This window comes from Columba livia, chromosome 10, assembly GCF_036013475.1.
Source record: "Columba livia isolate bColLiv1 breed racing homer chromosome 10, bColLiv1.pat.W.v2, whole genome shotgun sequence".
NCBI lineage: Eukaryota > Metazoa > Chordata > Aves > Columbiformes > Columbidae > Columba > Columba livia.
This window is the reverse complement of record NC_088611.1, coordinates 9,804,741-9,822,026: the sequence shown is the minus strand read 5'-3', so window position 1 is coordinate 9,822,026 and position 17,286 is coordinate 9,804,741. Positions and strand designations below refer to the sequence as shown.

General features: G+C 43.3%; 1 protein-coding gene across 2 annotated transcripts; it reads left to right on the top strand.

Moving 5' to 3' along the window:
- Positions 1-1,162: 1,162 nt before the first annotated feature.
- On the top strand, positions 1,163-16,092 carry ARL8B (ADP ribosylation factor like GTPase 8B). 2 transcript variants are annotated; one of them, XM_065074551.1, is made up of 7 exons: positions 1,163-1,409; positions 10,392-10,472; positions 11,103-11,176; positions 11,601-11,694; positions 12,340-12,407; positions 12,627-12,697; positions 14,136-16,092. In XM_065074551.1, exons 1-7 carry the CDS (start codon positions 1,287-1,289, stop codon positions 14,183-14,185), a joined length of 561 nt encoding a protein of 186 aa, XP_064930623.1. In that variant the 5' UTR covers positions 1,163-1,286; the 3' UTR covers positions 14,186-16,092. The 2 variants fall into 2 exon arrangements, with proteins under 2 accessions (XP_064930623.1, XP_064930624.1); XM_065074552.1 differs by lacking the exon at positions 1,163-1,409 and adding an exon at positions 2,000-2,927.
- The last annotated feature ends 1,194 nt before the right edge of the window (positions 16,093-17,286 follow it).

Here is a 17,286-nt window from a genome sequence, read left to right as displayed (position 1 = left end):
ACACGAGAACCTGAAATACTCTGCGACTTCACCAGGCTTGAGAGCGTCCCCATTTGAAGTTTGTTGCCTGAAAACACATCACAAATGAGAGGAGCCTTCCCCCGCACAGAATTTGCGATCCATGCAACGTCTGTGGTACCTTTACAACACAGGCCGAGGGAGCATTATGTTGCTTTCAGCTATAGAAATACCTCTCGCACTATTTTGTTCCAGTGAGTGAATTAGCAAATTGGATTTGCTCCCTGTAGGAAACTATTACCTTGCCAATATGATAGGCCCAGGCAGGATCTCTCAGCAAAGCATATTTTAGTAACAATTTTGCTAATCCAGGTGTTCTACCTAAGGTAGGCACATAGAATAGGGCAAAACTCCCCTGTTTCTATCACCCTAATCCCAGACACAAACTCCTGCCCTGTTCCCCATGGGTCGGAACTGCAGGGTTTACAGACTATACCACCCTGCCTCAGTTTACCTGTCTCATTCACCTAACGACCCTCTCCCCTTATTGATTTATTTAAAATATGGATTCCCAGCTCTTTGGTTACCCTTCCTCCTAGCTTAACTTTTTTTAAATGCAGTAATTGGTTTGCATTCCAGGATTCGTTCAAAGAGACTTTGTTTTACATTAAGGATTCAGAGTGTGATGTCTCTCCATCTTTCCCCCCATGCTGGGGTTAGACAACAGGTCCCGGCTTTGTAAAAACAACACTCCTCCTTCAGTGGCTCCTTACACTCCTGGGAGTAAAATATTCATTTATCGTTGCACGGAAAACACGACTCCGTGTGAGATGCGCTGCTGCCTGTCGCACACGCTTGCGGTGAGCTGCACTGCGCACCTCGGGAGCTTTTCTCTGCAACGATGGACACAGAGAAGCGCGGCCAGACGGGGCGGCCCTGAGCCGGCTCTGGTGCCCTGCGTGCCCGGGCAGAGACCCCGACCGCACCAGCGCAAACCAGCGCCAGCCCTCACACCCTCCCCGGTGCCGCCCAACATGGCGGCGGGCTGGCGGGAGACGCCCCGCTCCTCGCGGCGCAGCCCCGCCTCCGCCCCGCCCTCCCGCCGCCGGCGGTCCTCCCCGGGCGCAGAGCGGGCGGCTGCCGGCAGGGGGCGGTGCGGCGCGGGAGCTGGCGGCGCCGCCTCTCTGTGCGCACCGCGCGGGCCGTGCCGCCGCGTCATATGACCGCGGCGCGGGGGCGAGCCGGGCCGTGCGGGAGCGCGCCGGTGCCCGACAGCCGCCGCTAGTGCCCGGGCCCAGCGCCGCCGTCCCGGCCCGCCCGCCGCCACCATGCTGGCGTTGCTGTCCCGGCTGCTGGACTGGTTCCGCTCGCTCTTCTGGAAGGAGGAGATGGAGCTCACCCTGGTGGGGCTGCAGTACTCGGGCAAGACCACCTTCGTCAACGTCATCGCGGTGAGCGGGCCGCGCCGCGCCGGGGGAGGCCGCGGCGGGGCTACCGGGTCCCGTGGGCGCTGCGCCGTGTACGGGGGCGCCGAGGCCTGTGTGGGCCCGGGACGGGGCTGGCGCCAGGGCAGCGGCCGGGCCGGGAGCGGCCTGGTGTCTGGCCGCGCTCGCTGCAGCCCGAGGCCGGGCCGGGGTCCCCCGGTGTGCGGCCGTGGCTCGTACGGGCCGTAGGTTGAGCTGAGTTGGGATGGGAAGCAGCATGTCTGCCCTTGCCGGCTGGGCTGGCAGGAGAGCCGGCTGAGCCAGCCGTGTGGCCTTGGCTCTGCGGTGCCTCCAGAAACCTTTGTGTGCGGTGGGACCCGCCGACAGCGCTACCAGAGCACAGCTCTGCCGTGCTCCCGGGGCTGGGTTCAGTCAGCGCCTTAGTAATGGCTGGGCTCGTGTTAGCACGGCGTGAAGAGGGTCTTCAGCTGGTTCTTCTATTTGCCTTTTTTCAGTGGTCCTCAGTAAACGATTTAGATGTTTCCCACTCACGGGTCATTTTGCTTATCCTGGTTGCTGAAACTTGTGTTGAATAATCTGCTTTCTCTTAAGGTATGCACTAAGAAGTACAACTTCCAAGCCTAACAGCAGCAGGCTGCTGAACCTGAGTGTACTTATCTGATGATCTGCCTGGAGCAGATGAAAGAAGGGTGTGGGAATCCTCCTACATGAAGCTTTTCCATTGTTGAACAAGATAAAGAGTGGCTTGCTTAAATGACTTAATTGGCTTCATCAGTATCCTGTTCTGCAGATGAATGTGACGGAAAACATTCAAAGAGACAAGCTGGAATTTGGAAACCCTGAAATGGGAAACTAGGGTCCCTTTTGGTTTTACAGGGAGCATGGCTGATTGAGTCTAGTGCACCTAGAATGAGAAAGCTGATGTCTTCAACCTCAGACCTGAGCAGACCTTCAATGGTTTTTTGAGGCTGTCACCATAACATTGCTGCCTATTTTTATGAATGTATTTAAATGTCACTCGAATGAGTTGTTGGATAGGAAAATGACTCTTATTCTCTCACAGTTATAGATAATCCTTGTTGCATTGACTACTTGTCAAAACATAACCAAGTTCTTGTGTACCTGAGGATGTTGGCACTCAGTGGGTTTCGTGATAATTAGGTGATATGGATCTGCCCTAAAAGGTAACTCTTAGTCTGCATAGTTAGGTGGAAGTTGCTGGACTAACCTGTGAATGCCAGAAGCCTTTTCTTTCACACACAGCAGTTGGTGCCATTACCTCTGGGATTGGATTTCTAAAAAACTGAACTCTGGAATTGTTGAACAACATCAGTCTGTGGCTGCTGAGCTGATACTGATATATGTGTTCTTGCAACTTTGGGCACTGAGATTAGTCTGCAGGTTTTTTGTCTTCTGGAGTCCTGCATGGTGGTGACACTTGACAAAGTACTGCTTTGCTCTTCTGTTGGTATAGTACCAGCAGCACATCTCCTTCAGAGAGTTTTCTGTGAAACTGTACTGCAGGTATGTGGAGTAGTACTTGGAGAAGTGTTGTAGTAGTTGCATGTCAGTTTAGTTTATCTAAATTGTCTCAAATGGTAAAAGTACTCCTAAGTAAAGCTGACGTCTGTATCCAGCTTGCTTTGCTAGGGGCTGAATCTTGCAAGGTTTCAACCGCACATTAGGATCACACCCAGAAATTTATCTGAGTAAGTGTCATTCAAGTAGCCTTGCAAAACTGCCTGAAATAGGGAAGTTGTTATGCATAATGACAGAGCCTAGCAAGCTGTTTTAGGTTTGGAAGTAGCAAGTCACATTTCTGAAGTTTTTAATTAGAGAATCTAGTGACTCTTTGCAAAAAAAAAAAAAACAACACTAAGAAAACAAAACACTAAGAAAAAGCCAGAGTTAGGCAAGTTGCTCAGATTTTTATTATTGGTCTAAAAAAAGAATAGCATGAGCTTCAGTTATCAGCACAATATTGCCTTTTACAGAAGTAGTGCCATCCATGACATGAAGAGCTAACTTGTTAGTTGCTTTATTGAGTGACTTGAATTCAGAGTGTGTATTTGGAAATGAGTGCTGGGACAAAATGAGTGCTCTCTGCAGGCCAGTTAATGGTTTGGATGGATATAGCTGTTAAGCATTGGGGTTCCATAAAACTAAAATGAAAGGAATGACACAGCAAGATGCTAGTCCTATAGAACAGATCTAAAGGCTGGATTACATACTAGGAACTTTGTATGGCTTATAAGGTTGCATTCTGACTAACAAAGGGCTGTTACCAGTCTCTTGAACAGCAGTGAGTTTAATCTAATATAAATCTCTAATGTAATCTATGCCAGTCACATCAGGCATATGTAACTAAAGGAAAAACTTAAGCCAATTTCACAGGAGGCTTGATGCTGCAAATGAAGTGGAAAGGCCATGAAAGGCAGACAGTCCAGTTCTAGAATAGTCTTTTTCTAGGTTACTAGCTGGTTTGGGCTGTATTTATTCCTCTAGTGTAAACAACCATTTAGTTTGTAATCAGACCAAACTGAGTTTGACTAGAAGGTTTAAAAACCAACCTTAGCAGTGAAATCTAGTTGTAGCTGTATACAAGTAATGCAGCTTCTGCTTTGCAAAGGCACTGTATTAGTCACTGTCTCTAATTAGATATTAAGCATAAGTTTTCCGTGTGTGTGAGTAAACTTGCTCACAAGGGAGGATATAATTTCTTCCTGGTCCTAATTTCCATAATGTAGATGGCCTGTGGCTCTTATTCTGAGAAACTGCATGTCATCCCAATATCACATCTTGAATTGTTAGCTTCTTATCAGAGGGCTTGAAATGCCCTTTATTTACTGGAGTCTGCAGTATCTTCTGTTGTTTGCATCTCTGCAGCTAGTGTCTGTGACCAGGCTTTCATCAGACGTGCTGTTAGAGCTGCAGGTTCCAGCCATGCTGGTGTGGAGAGGTGCAAGAAGCAACTGAGCTCTGCAGCTGCGTGAGGCAACTGAAACATGACTCAAGTAAACGGACTCTGCTTCCCAGCTGCAGGCACTGTGTGCTGGGGAATAATGGGATACTTGCTCAGTTTCTAAAATGTGCTTCACGGAAGAGTTGTTTCCTATTGTGAAGTATTGCTTGAAGCCCAGGAGATTGATCCTTGATCCCAGGATGTGTTGCTGGAACACTGAAGCTCTGTAGCCTGATCCTCAGTGGGCAGGAGGGGAGAACTGCAGGGGTGGGAGGGAGTCACACCTTCCTGATATGGTTGTCAGGTTTAAGAGCTAAACTCAACATGTTCTGTTTGTGGTGACAGGATAAATAAGATCTCTTTTTAGGATTTGTGTCAAAACCTGGATTAGTGTGGTTTGTGTTTTAACTTTGGAGTATCTGGCAAGCCTTTGAATGATGCCTTGGTTTCTAGAGGCAATTTTTTGAAGTGCCACTCAACAAAAGATTCCTTTGGCCAATTGAGGGCTGTGACTTCCTTCTGTCCTCACAACTATTATAAGTAACTTTGACTTAAACAAGCCGCACTGAGAAATGGAGAAAAATATTGCTCTAAAGAGCTTCACTGCTGCTCTGGTGCCTTCTGAAACACCTGGGTAGGTCATAAATAGCCATATGTTGTCACTTCATACACACAGTAGTTAAGTGAGAAGGTTGATACATTTTTAAGTGAAGTGTTTCCTAATCGCAGAAGTCTCTTGAAATGGATTGCCTCACATCATTGGTAATAAAGCTAATATGAGGTGACTCATACTTCAGTTTATACCCTTTTTTTTTGAGGTCCTGCTTGCTGGACCTGAGATGGTCTGAAACAGGTGACTGAAATCAGAATCTACTGTTTCCATCATGGCATTAAGCAATGCAAGAGCTTTAAGTGGTAATACCTGGAAAAAGATGCTTCCATGACTATCAGACACATGAAATGTCCTAAACTCTTACCTGAGTGACTTTTAGATAGAAATATGCCTTTTTAGGTCTTGTTTCACTGCTGTGTGGTAGTCGCATGATAAGCAGTCTGTGTCCTTTTAGATATTCCATTGAAGTCAAGGTTAGGGAAATAAAAATTCATTTTCATTTTATTTTCATTTTTTCAAACATTCATGGAAGTGCTGTTGTAAAGCCTTTCAGGAGACAGTTAGATCATGAGGACTGAAGCTTCTAAACTAGAGTTCAAGCTTCTAAATGCGATCACAAGTAGCTGAAAATATGAAGTATTTCAAGAAGGCAGCTAGACTGCGGAAACTAGAGAGTTGGTTTGTCCATATATGATGCACTTGTTGGTTGAGGCTATGAATGTTGCAGAGGAGGCTTAGTGTAGGGGTAGCTTTATATAATTAAGTGACTCTGTTTTTTGTTTTTTTAAGAAGAGATTTCTGAGAGATGCAGCTTTTTTCTTAGTGTGAAAAGAAAGAAATTTAGTGACAAATACTGCGACTTAAGGTAGTGTGCTAGTTCAGGTGGATTGGGAGTGTCCTGGCTGGAGTCCATGCTCCAGTGATGTTGTCTCCTAGTCAGCTAAGCTTGTTCATTATCTCTTCTAGATGACTGAAAAGTGTTATAGGTAAAGATAAAAATCTTTGTGTAGTAACAAAGCCTATATGGAGAAATTTGTCCAATAGCAGTAATGAATCATGGTAGCTTTATGAGATGCAAGGTAAAGGCTACCCTGACATTTTCTGTTGATATAAAGAATTTCCTTGTGCAGGCCATGGAATCAAAATCTGGTGGCTGTGAGCTGGTATTGAGAAGCATATGGATGGGCCATTGTAGGCAGAGTGCTTGCAGTGACAGCGGGAGAGAGCTACTGCTGTAGCTGGAAAGGAAGAAGAGGGAACACCAGTTATACTGCTGCAGTTTTAGTTCTGCTTCTAAGGGTCCCTTTAATGTATTGAAATGGATTTATAAGAAAGATGTGGGAAGCAGGAATTCAAGTCTTAATGTTCAGTTACTTGATCAAGCTGTGGGCTTGGTGCTGACAGTCTTGGAAGCATAAGTTCCTGAAGTTAGCAGTCTTTTGGCTGTAGCTTGTGGCTACAGAGAGGGAGATGAAGTAGCCAGAGTGTGGTTTGGTTTGCTTTTTTTTTTTTTTTTCCCTCCTTCACTCTCAAGACAACTGGAAACAAGAGGTTTACTAAGCAGTTTCAGTATTAAAGAAGACTTAACTTGCATCCTTTGTTCGCTTTTGGGATGTTGCGTGATAAGTTCAATGCTTGTCCGAAGTCTTCTCATCCTACCCTCTGGGAGAGGATCTGTAGCTGTAACTGGCTGGTTCCTGGGGCAAGATTGTGGTGGGTGCTGGCTGACAAAGCTGTCCCTGCTCCCTCGGGGGGTGAGGGAGAGGGCGCAGACCAGAACGGCCAGCTGCCAGTTACAGGTGAAGAGCAGTGCTTGTGAACATGGCTGTGCTTTAGTGTGGATGGTCTTTCAGAGCCCACATGTTGCACTAAAATCATGTGCTTGGGTTCTCCAGAAGCTTGTAGTATGGAAAAGGAGCATCTCTTAAACCAGGAGGCTTAAAGGCTAGTCTTGCAGGTTTTTTTCTGCCTGTGGTCTCTGAAATCTGGTCTGTTTAGTTTCCCTTTATCTTTTACACAGGGGCTAGAGTTCCCTTTGTTTTGTGATTTTCAGCAAACAGCGTGTATTAATGCTGTGTGGTCTATATGACCTCAGAGCTAATGCTTAATTCATAATCGCTTCTCGTACACAAGGCTGATCTTCAGAGAGCCTGGTTGAAGTACTGTGTCTGCCTGTTGGTATAATCACAAACACTACAATCGTATGCTGTTGCTAGATTTGTAAGCAACTACTCTTGCTGTCCTTGATGAGTGTTGGAGCAGTGCTACTGTGTATGACAACAACCAGGCACTTTCAGATCGGGAATTGAAAATATTTCTGTGCTTATCAAACTTGTTTTAAAGCCGATGCCTGTTTTAGAAGGAGAAAGCATCGTTTTGTGAACACATGGTGATAGGGCTGAGTAGTCTGCTCTTGGGGGGACAGGGAAGTCTAATTCAAACAGAACAGGCTACTAATAAAAGTATATTCTTGTTCTGCTGTCTGAGTAGCTTTTGCATATTAATACTCTAAGATGCAGCTGAATTCCTGGCTTTTTTTCATCTGTAGAGGTAGTAAACAAAAGCCGTCTAAATTCTGACTTTAGAGAACTGTTTCTGGGTCAAGACAGTTGGATACAATAGCAGAGCCTATCAAAGGAAATCACTGCCTGCTAGCAAAATCCATTACAGTGGTTTTAACCATTTTTTGACCTGTCTTAAAAGATAAGGTGCCTTCCAGTTGCTTTCTTTAGGTACACTAACTGTGAAGAGAGGAACATCCATACTTGTTTCAGAGTAAGGTCTTTCAAATGAAGATCTGAGTTGATCGGTATGCTCAAAACCTGTGGTCAGATGTGCCTCTCAAAGCTGTAATGTGCCCACCTCACCCGACAATCCACAGCCTCCATACTTCCTATAGAGAGAAAGGGTGTGCTTATGTTGTGGAGGCAGCTCCCTGAAGGCACCTACTACCTCCTTCTGTTCCTGATGGTTCAGAAAGCATTTCAGATAGTGCTGGTTTGTCTCACCTACAAAGCAGAGTACAGAAAGATGAAACTCACATTGTAACTGAGTGACTCTGTAGTGTAGTTTTTAAGCAAGTCAGAACAAGTTGTTATGCCACCTGGATGTGTAGCGTGGGTAGAGAGTACTTGGAAGGTGATATAAGGTGCAGCAGCTTTACTGAAGATTCTGTAAAATCTTTCTTGTGGTGGATCACAGTAATTTTCTTCAATGTTACATTACACACGTGGCAAATGTAGTACTGCTGCAGTCTGAAGGAACCTGTATCCTAAAAGAGCTGTGAGAGCATGAGCTATTGATAGGAACAGCTCTCGAGTGAAGAATCTGGAAGTATCTGAGTGGGAACGGCTATCAGCATATGGGGTAATATGAAGCAGCACTGAGAGCTGGAGGTTCAGGGAGTGCTTGGGAGATGTTTGGTTGGAAGATGTGGGTGTAGGGTGTGACTGGGGTGGCAGGAATGTTGTGGTTCTTGAGCAACCGTGGCACGCTGACCCTTCAAAGGCAAAACTGGCAGTGCAGGTGTTATGAACTGAACTGCATCAGACACGGGAGGCATGGTTAACCCTTGTTGAAGCTGCACATAACCAAACTGGCTGAAATGGCCAAGTCATACACTGTTTTTTTTGGACAGGAATGGGAAGCTTGTGAACAGGCATTCAAGTTATGCACCTACCTTGATAAGCTAACAGAAAGGTTAGAGTAGTTTCTGGAAGTGCTTCATGAGGTTGATACATGCTTTTCTATGTAGCTTAAACAGTTGAGACCTCTTTGAGAACACAGAACACATGCCTAATGAGTTTTAAGCTGTCCATTTTTCACATCACTGTTTTTATTCTTGCATTCCTTGGATTCAAGGACTTTCTTTTTTACTCCTTTTAAAAGAAGACTGTTAGTCTGCATAGCCGTGCGTCGGGAAAGCAAATGTTAAATGTGAAAAATTGCTGCCTGTTCAGGGTGCATCTCCCTTCAAATCCAAGCTCTGGATGTATTTCTGTTTTGGAGGTCAACAGCAAGATCAGTGTATGATTTAACTGAAGGACTTGGCCACATAAGCCCAAATGAGACTGCTATAATCTGTATGTTTTCAATCGACTTCTAATGTTTATCAGCGTTATACTGGAGTCTGTTGTGTGAAGCTTGCAGTTTTGGTTTGCTAGTGGAAGATCACAGGGTTTTAGGGGAGGTGAGGTAGGGGGAACAAGCTGAAGGAAGCATGGACTTCCATGCATAGAAGTGAATGACAAAGCATGAGGATTGCAAGCTGATCACCTTCTGGTTGCAAACTCTTAGGGGTATGTACTCAAAGCATGTCCAGTCAGACTTAGGTACTTCTTCCACCTTGAGCAGCTGGGCCCTTACTCTGTGAGGTGATGTGATCTCTTCTGCTTCATAGATCCTAAAGGGCTTTTAACTCAGGCTGGCTTCTCCGGGCAACATCAGGGGAGAGAAGCAGACTCTCTGCTGCTATGATATCAAACCCTAATTAAACAACTGAATGCATTTGAGTTGACCTTTTTTTCAAATCTGTTTGACTGGTTCTTTCACACATAATGAATGTAGTGAGATACATAATGATCATTGTGGCTGAGATTCACCTTCTGCCAAGTAGGCACAGGGGCATTGGAGAGAGGTGCACTAGTGTTGATGATACTTGTTATGGCTCCTGGGTTAGCTGCAAGAGATAGCTGTGAACTTGGCTTTCAAGCTGTTGCAGATAAAAGTGTAACAGATAATAAAACGTCTGCCACTAGAGAACCTCTTTAATACAACACTGTTTTGTAGCAGTTATGTCAGACCTTAAGGTGATGCTGAACTTCTGGAGTAAATGGGCTGAAATACTCTCCAGTTGCATTTCAATTGCCTCTTCCACAAGCTGGACACTGTAGCCTAGCAGGAAGCAGACCTGTCAGGTCCTTCCACTTTCCAGCCTTTTAAAACTCCTCAGGGAGTCAGCCCATACCTGTGGGTTGGAGGCTTACTCCACAAGAGTGATTTATTGCTGTAAATGTTGTCTGTAGAGTAGCTTGCATCAGAGGAAAACCTTCTGGATGTTTCTAGCTTCCAGGTATCTAGGCGATCCTGACGTACAGAACTTGGCTCTAGCAGAAGTAGATGAACGGCTCTTTTCCTATACTTGCCTGGCTGTCCAGCTGTTAAGCTAGGCAAAGCACTTCTCCCCAACTTTGCTGCCCTGGTTACCTCAAGGCTTGAAGAATTATTTAAGTGCTTGTAAGAAATGACTTGACTGACTTCATGCAAGATTTAATACACATGAATATAACATCTACAACTTCTTGGCTATAAAGCCTTCTGTTGGAAGGCAAATGGTTAGGAAAAGCTTATGGTATTTTACTATGTAGACTAGCTGTATCAGATAAGTGCTAAATTTAACTTTCTTTTTTTCCAGTCAGGTCAATTCAGTGAAGATATGATTCCTACTGTGGGCTTCAACATGAGAAAAGTTACAAAGGGTAATGTTACAATAAAGGTATGTCACCATCTTTGACTGTCTCTTTTAAAACCCATGCAATGTGTTTTTTTTAGCTTCCCATTTAAAATTGATACGTTTGCTCTGTTTTCTTCTCACCATTGGGACAAACGTAGGAAACTGAAGAGACTCAGCTAAATCTGTCAAATAGCTAAAGAATACACTAGTGTTTATTTATGGGATTTCTTTAAATGAGAATCTGTGTGTGATTTCCAGGTTCATGGGCTATTTAAAGCAGTGTTGTGATAATGCTGTCTGGCTTTAATCTGAGTTAATTTGCACATGTTTAGGGCCAAGAGATCCTCCTCTTCTGCTCATCAGTATTGCTCAAGGGCAGGCTTACATCAAAAGCAAAGTTTTAAGTCAATATATCTTACTGCATTTTCGTGTATACCACAGTGTATAAGTGTAGTGCACAGGTGCATCTGGTACAAGATGCTGTATTCGGCATCTTATGCTACTGGGCCTGCAAGCTTTGAGCAGCTGTACCAGGGATTATTTCTGTTCTAATGTGCAAGAGGTCCTGCAGCTGGCCTAAGGAGGAAAGAAAAACTGTATTCTTGTCTTACCTTTGCATTACACATTTAAACATAGTGCATGGCTAAATTGTCTTTTTCCCCTTGATTTAAGATTTGGGATATAGGAGGACAACCACGATTCCGAAGCATGTGGGAGCGATATTGCAGAGGAGTTAATGCTATTGTGTAAGTGTTGTCTTTCTTCAGCTGGTACTGAAGTTTAAATTTGCTTCTCTTCTGTGTGTAGCCTTTCTAACAGTGCTTGCTTGACTCAGTAGTACTCATTTTAATTTTGAAACTTTACTGCAGCCACATTGACTTTTTTTTTACACTTAAGTTCAGAGCTCAAGATGGGTTATTTTCTTATCAGATCAGAAGTACTATCTTCTACTTCATGTCTGAACTGGGTGGCTGTGCTGTCTAACTGAAAGAATCTTTAATCTATGCTGATCTTAGAGAATTTTCTTTAAAAGAACTAAATTCTTTGCTCAGAAGACCTGGCTTCATTTAAAGCCTTGTTGAATGTACTCAAAACTGACAGTGTAAAGGAAAGATTGCTGTTTCTGAAGTAGTTCAGTCTCACTGACCTAACCTTAAATTCTCTTTAAAGCTACATGGTAGATGCTGCAGATCGTGAAAAAATAGAAGCCTCTCGAAATGAGCTGCACAATCTTCTAGATAAGCCACAGTTACAAGGAATCCCTGTAAGTAATATTGCCTTACACAGTGTTAAACTTGCTTGAGGAATGTGCATAACTCTAGCAGCTCTGAAGGCTGGCTTGAACTCTTAAGTCAAGTGTAAGGCCTAACCTTACTGGTTAGTAGAAGCATGAACAGTATTGGCCCTTAGGGCCTTATATCAAATTGTTGACCTCAGTCCATCCTTCAGTGGTCTTATTCTTGTTCAGTGCCCACACAAAAACATATAAAATTGGAATAGTAGTTCAGAGTATTCCACAGTACAAGTTTGTGCTCTCTTGTAGAGTCTAATATAGTACAGGTAAGCCGGAGTGTGGTACGGAAATAAAGAGTAAGTTTGGGGACTCTCAGCTGAAAGTCTATTGGGATTGTTCTCACTCTTATCAGCTTGCTTTTTGTGCATAACAGGTTATTTGTACTCCCTCTTTCCCTGTGTTTAGGTTAATGTTCCTTCTTGATCTGGGTTAATATTGAATGTGTCATTCCATTAGATTAAATAGCCCAGTGCAAACTGCTTGTCAGACTCCCCTGAAGTTTCTTGTTTGTGTGAGGTGGGTTTTGTTTTGTGTTGGTTTGGTTTAAAACACAAACAAAAAAACAAAACCCAAAACACTAAAGCTGCAACTGTATCTTTCTGCTCTTGGTTTCAGGTTCTAGTACTTGGAAATAAGAGAGACCTTACTAACGCTCTGGATGAGAAACAACTAATTGAAAAGATGTAAGTCCAACCCTTCTTAAGAGAGGTTACTTTAACTCAATAAATGAATTCATGTACATAGGGTGGTTAGATCAAGAAGCTTGCATTTAAAAGTAGGAAATCCAGCAACAGGAGGTAACTGAACTGTTCCGCTTCATATTCTCCACAGAATTTTTAGATTCTCTGTATAATAGTCCTTGTTTAAATGAAGTGTATGATGAAATGTTCTCTCTTTCATAGGAATCTTGCTGCTATTCAGGACAGAGAAATCTGCTGCTACTCAATTTCTTGCAAAGAGAAAGATAATATAGGTAACTATTTACCTACAATGCCAAGCATTATGAAGAGCTGTCAGAGGATGGCTTGGGGGTTTGTAACTTCTTAAACACAAGCTTCCTGGTTTCCAAAAACTGGTGACAAATCCAAGAATGATGTATAAGCGCACCGGTTATATTCAGTATAACTCTTGATGGCAGTGAGGAAGCTTGACTGCTATTAAAGTTGTAGGGGTTGTAGTTATGAAAACATGTCAGTCTCCTGTGAAATCTGCTGCTTGCCTTTAGTTAGTTTGCAGCAAATAGCTGACTAGTCTCCCTGTTAGCTTGGCCTAAATAATTTTGTACTTGTATCAGGTACTCTCAATTCTGCCTCTCTTCATGAGGCTAGCAAGTGCTTGCAGCAAGTTTTTCATCAGCAGTCATTCCCTTGAAATAATCTTCTTCCCTTACTGCCTTGTCAAAGCCATTCACATTGTGCCCTGTGCTATTCACGACCCCACGCTGCCAAACAGTAATTATTTTTCTGGTGCTGACATCGATTGCTTTAGAGTATCTGGAGTTCAAAGCGACCATGGCACTGTGTAATACCCAGTACTTGAGATTAGTATTGTAAGTAAACTGAGTAATCCCAACTGAATGAAAAGATGGTACTTAACAGCACTTGCAGTCCTCCTCCTGCTGCCTTCTGTGGCTGCCGTGAGATTAACACTGGTTCACTGGCAGGCTGACATGAGTTTACTGGAGAGGGGCACTTCAGGCTGATGGTCACAGGAACAAGCTACAAAGCACGCCAGAACTGCTTTATATTAAGGACTCAACTTCTTTTCAGGAAAAATGAACAGCCTGTAGAACTCTTCTGGTTTCTTACCCAGGAAGCCCCTGTCACCTTACCGTCAGCTACAGATTCAAACATGGCGGATAGGAGAAGCGGATACTCCCTTATGTCATATCTCCCGCACAAGGCTCAAACCGCAGCTCAGCATCGCTGATGCTGTAGGGAGGGTGCTGCGTTGCCCTAGTATGACACTAGTATGTTGCACTTCCTTAGGAAACCCTCTTTCAAGCACAGGAGAGCTTGATGCCTCATACTATAGGGCTAAACTAACTCTTCTCATAAGATGAGGAGAGGCAGACTGGCCAAACAGAGTGATGTTGATCTAAAGGTGATTATGTGAGCCATACAAGAGTGTCAGATTAAGGGATGTACTTTTCCTGGAGGTGTAGTTGACTGAGGGACCAGGATATCTGGGGCAGTTCCTTTAAACATTACTTGAAGGGTGCTGGGATGTTACAGGACTAAATCACAGGCAACAAGCATTCAGAAAAACCCTTCTGTTGATCTGTCTTGGGTCCTTCTCTAGAGAAGGGCTGGATATTCCTGTCATGTATTTGAGGACACTAGCATACCAAAGCAATGCCAATTATACAAATAGACACTTGAATATGGAACTTCTTTTCTCTCTCTCTTTAGATATCACGCTTCAGTGGCTTATTCAGCATTCAAAATCTAGGAGAAGCTGAAGTCTTCCTGGAATCTCCAATACCTGTTGGCCATAATCTCAATTGTCCACTTCCCTCCATAATGAGATATTACCCAAAAATCCTGTATCAAGAATCTGCCTTTTCACGGTTCATTTCTCATGTGCACTGCTGAAGACTTGTATTCCTGTTCTGTCACAAAACAACTAGAGTTGTCATGATACAGTCAGCACAAATATTTATTTTACAACCATCTATGGTGGGAGGGTTGTGGGGGGGCTTTTTAAAAAAAAAAAAATCTCTACCATGTTAATTATGATGGTACACTCTGTTCTGGTTTTTCAGGGCCAGGTTTTTATATGATTTTCAGCAAGTGTTTTATTTCTAGTGTTTAGTGGCTTGAAGATGCTGGTGCTTGACAGCATTAAGATTCTGTAAGATGCCACACACAGTAGTTAGAAAACATTTAGGAGTGAGTTGTGGGATACTGATTTATCTCACAAATGCATGTGATGTGTGTATGTAAGCAGAGAAATGGAAACTGTTTGCAGAGGGGAGCACAAGGCATAGATCAGCATCACTCATCTACAGCTGAGATCTTACCCTGTCACTTGAAAAAGAAAACTCTCATGATGAATTAGGAAAGAGTCAAATGTTTAAAATAATTTTGTTGCCTTTGTTTAACATTTGTGTGGGGGATGGGAATGGACTGTTCTCTCAAGCTTTCAAAAATTGGAGTATTCCAGCATGAAAACAAATCGCCAGGAACATCAGACTCTGTTCAAATACATTTTTCTATCTACAGATGCTAGTGGTCTCTATCTGAAACCAGAACACACATTCTGAGCAGCTGCATGACACTTAAATTACTGATGTTTTTGTATGGAGTCAGTTGTTGACCTTTAGCACAATATCAGTGTAACTGTCTAGTGTCTCTCCTTCTCATGAAATGGCTGGGCACAGTTTCAGCTGGTGCTATGGAACATCTGGGCTATTGTGACAACTCTAGACCTGCCTGCTTTCTTGATGTAACCATGTGCAAAGTCTGTAAGTTGCAAGATGGAATGTTCTACTGTGTCAAAGCACAAGAGAGCCATTGAATTGATCCTGTTTCTTGACTAGCTCCTACAGTATAGGGAAATATGTATAAACTAAAGATTGTAATGTTTTCGTAGCTTTACTTAATGACTTCAGTGTATTTAAAGGGACAGACGTTAAGACTGGTTTGTTCATGCAGTAATGTCAGTGTAGCTCACTAGTGTATGCAAGTACATGGCACACCTGCTTGCGTTGCCTCACACTGTGTGTGATTCTGCACCTACATGTACTTTGCGTTGTGTCGGAGTCTTTGGTTGGAAACACTGTTTAGTCCATATCAGTTATAACAAGCCAGTTTTAATTTAGACTGCCATGGCCTTACTGTTCTGTACCAACTATGGCACTGTTGCACAGACACTACATGCTGCCTGCGTTCAGTCTGAACTTGCATTTTAACTTTTTGTCCCCTTTCGGTTCGCTGAAGCATGATTTCAATTAATTCATACTCTGGTGCTGTAGAGGAGAGGGTATATTAACTTGCTACTGTAGTCTCTAGTTCACCAAGAACTGCTACAGTTACTTTTATTTAGCAAACTTGCTTGTGCCTAAAATAAGGAAACTAAACTAGAATGTGTGAATCTTTGTGGGGGACCAGGTCACCGTATAGTTAACTGGCCTATAGCTAAACTTGATGTGTTTGGTGTTTATATACTTCACTGCTTTCAGCGTTTATGGCATCCAAACACTACCAATTGTTAACCTGTGCATTACTCTCTGCATGTGAACAACTTATACAATTACTGAACTTTGTAAATACGTGAATTTTTTATTTAGGTGGATGCATATGTTGGTTTACTGGTCTTCAGCTTTATTCAATAAACTTATGTTTTGAGGGTTGTATTGACACTTAACTGACTGACTTGAGTTGATGTGGCTTAACTCATGGCAACACATTACGGGGTGTCTGTCTCTTCTTGGTAAACACCTAAGCTTCTTTATGTTCTGTGGTTCAACTATTCAAGAGAAATGCCTATAAAACTACCTTTCAGGCCTGGGGCTTTCTCAGCTTGCATGAGCAAGCTTAGCTAGTCATTCGCAGCAGAGCTCAGTGCTTTGCAGTGTTTATGAAAAGCACTGATCAGCTGAAGGGTCTTAAGCAGGGGCAGCCTTTTGGAGCTGTTTTCAGGAGAAAAATGTGTGTGTGTGTGTGCAAGCTTGTTTCTGTTGTCAAGCCTAGAATAAAACCTTTGTTTTTTTAGCACAAGTGCCAGATCTAGCAGTGCCTGATCATTCACTGCTAATTAAAGCATAGAGTTTCTTATCTCATTGGAAAGTGAGGCTTTTGTTGATGGAGGTTTTCAACAAAATCTTTGTAGCAACTTTAATCTGAAGTTACACTGACTGTTCTTCCCAGATGCTTTGCTGCAGTTTCTCCCGGGTCACTGATTGACTTACAGGAACGTATGTCAACATCTTCCAAGTAATGGTAACAAATGGATTTCTTTTGTTCTCAGCCAGTCTCCATCTAAGTTTTCAAACTTACTGATCTCTAACAGGTTATTTTCAGCCCTGAATATTGGTCAGTTAGCATCCTCATGTGTAACTCGGCTGGTGGGAAGGGCTGATGAACTGTTGAGTAAAAGATCATGTGCGTATTTCTTCAGTTGATGGGAGTTTCCTGCATGCAAAACAAGCTGCCTGGGGTTAACATTCAAAGCAAAATGCCTCTACGTGCAAAAATCTGAAAACAGTGTAAGATTTGTCACCCTGGTTGGTCTGATACCGGTACTAATCGCTTAAATCAGCTGTGGTGTGAACTTGGCCAACAGCTGTTTGCATGACATGGTATTTCAGTAACAGTTTCTACTTCTAAATATATGTATGGCAAGGAGAGGTACACTGGCCACCTATGATGTGTGTACTCTAAAAAGTACCTTTGTGTTACTTCACAAAATGACTCCACTGAGGTTTTCACAGCTATTCTTGTGCAGACCTTCCAGATGCCCTTAGTTATTCATATGGCAGAAATTTAGACCTTGAAGAGACTATTTGAATCCAATGCAGAGGTTTATACTCTGTTTCCTTGATTAACTTTCCAACTACCT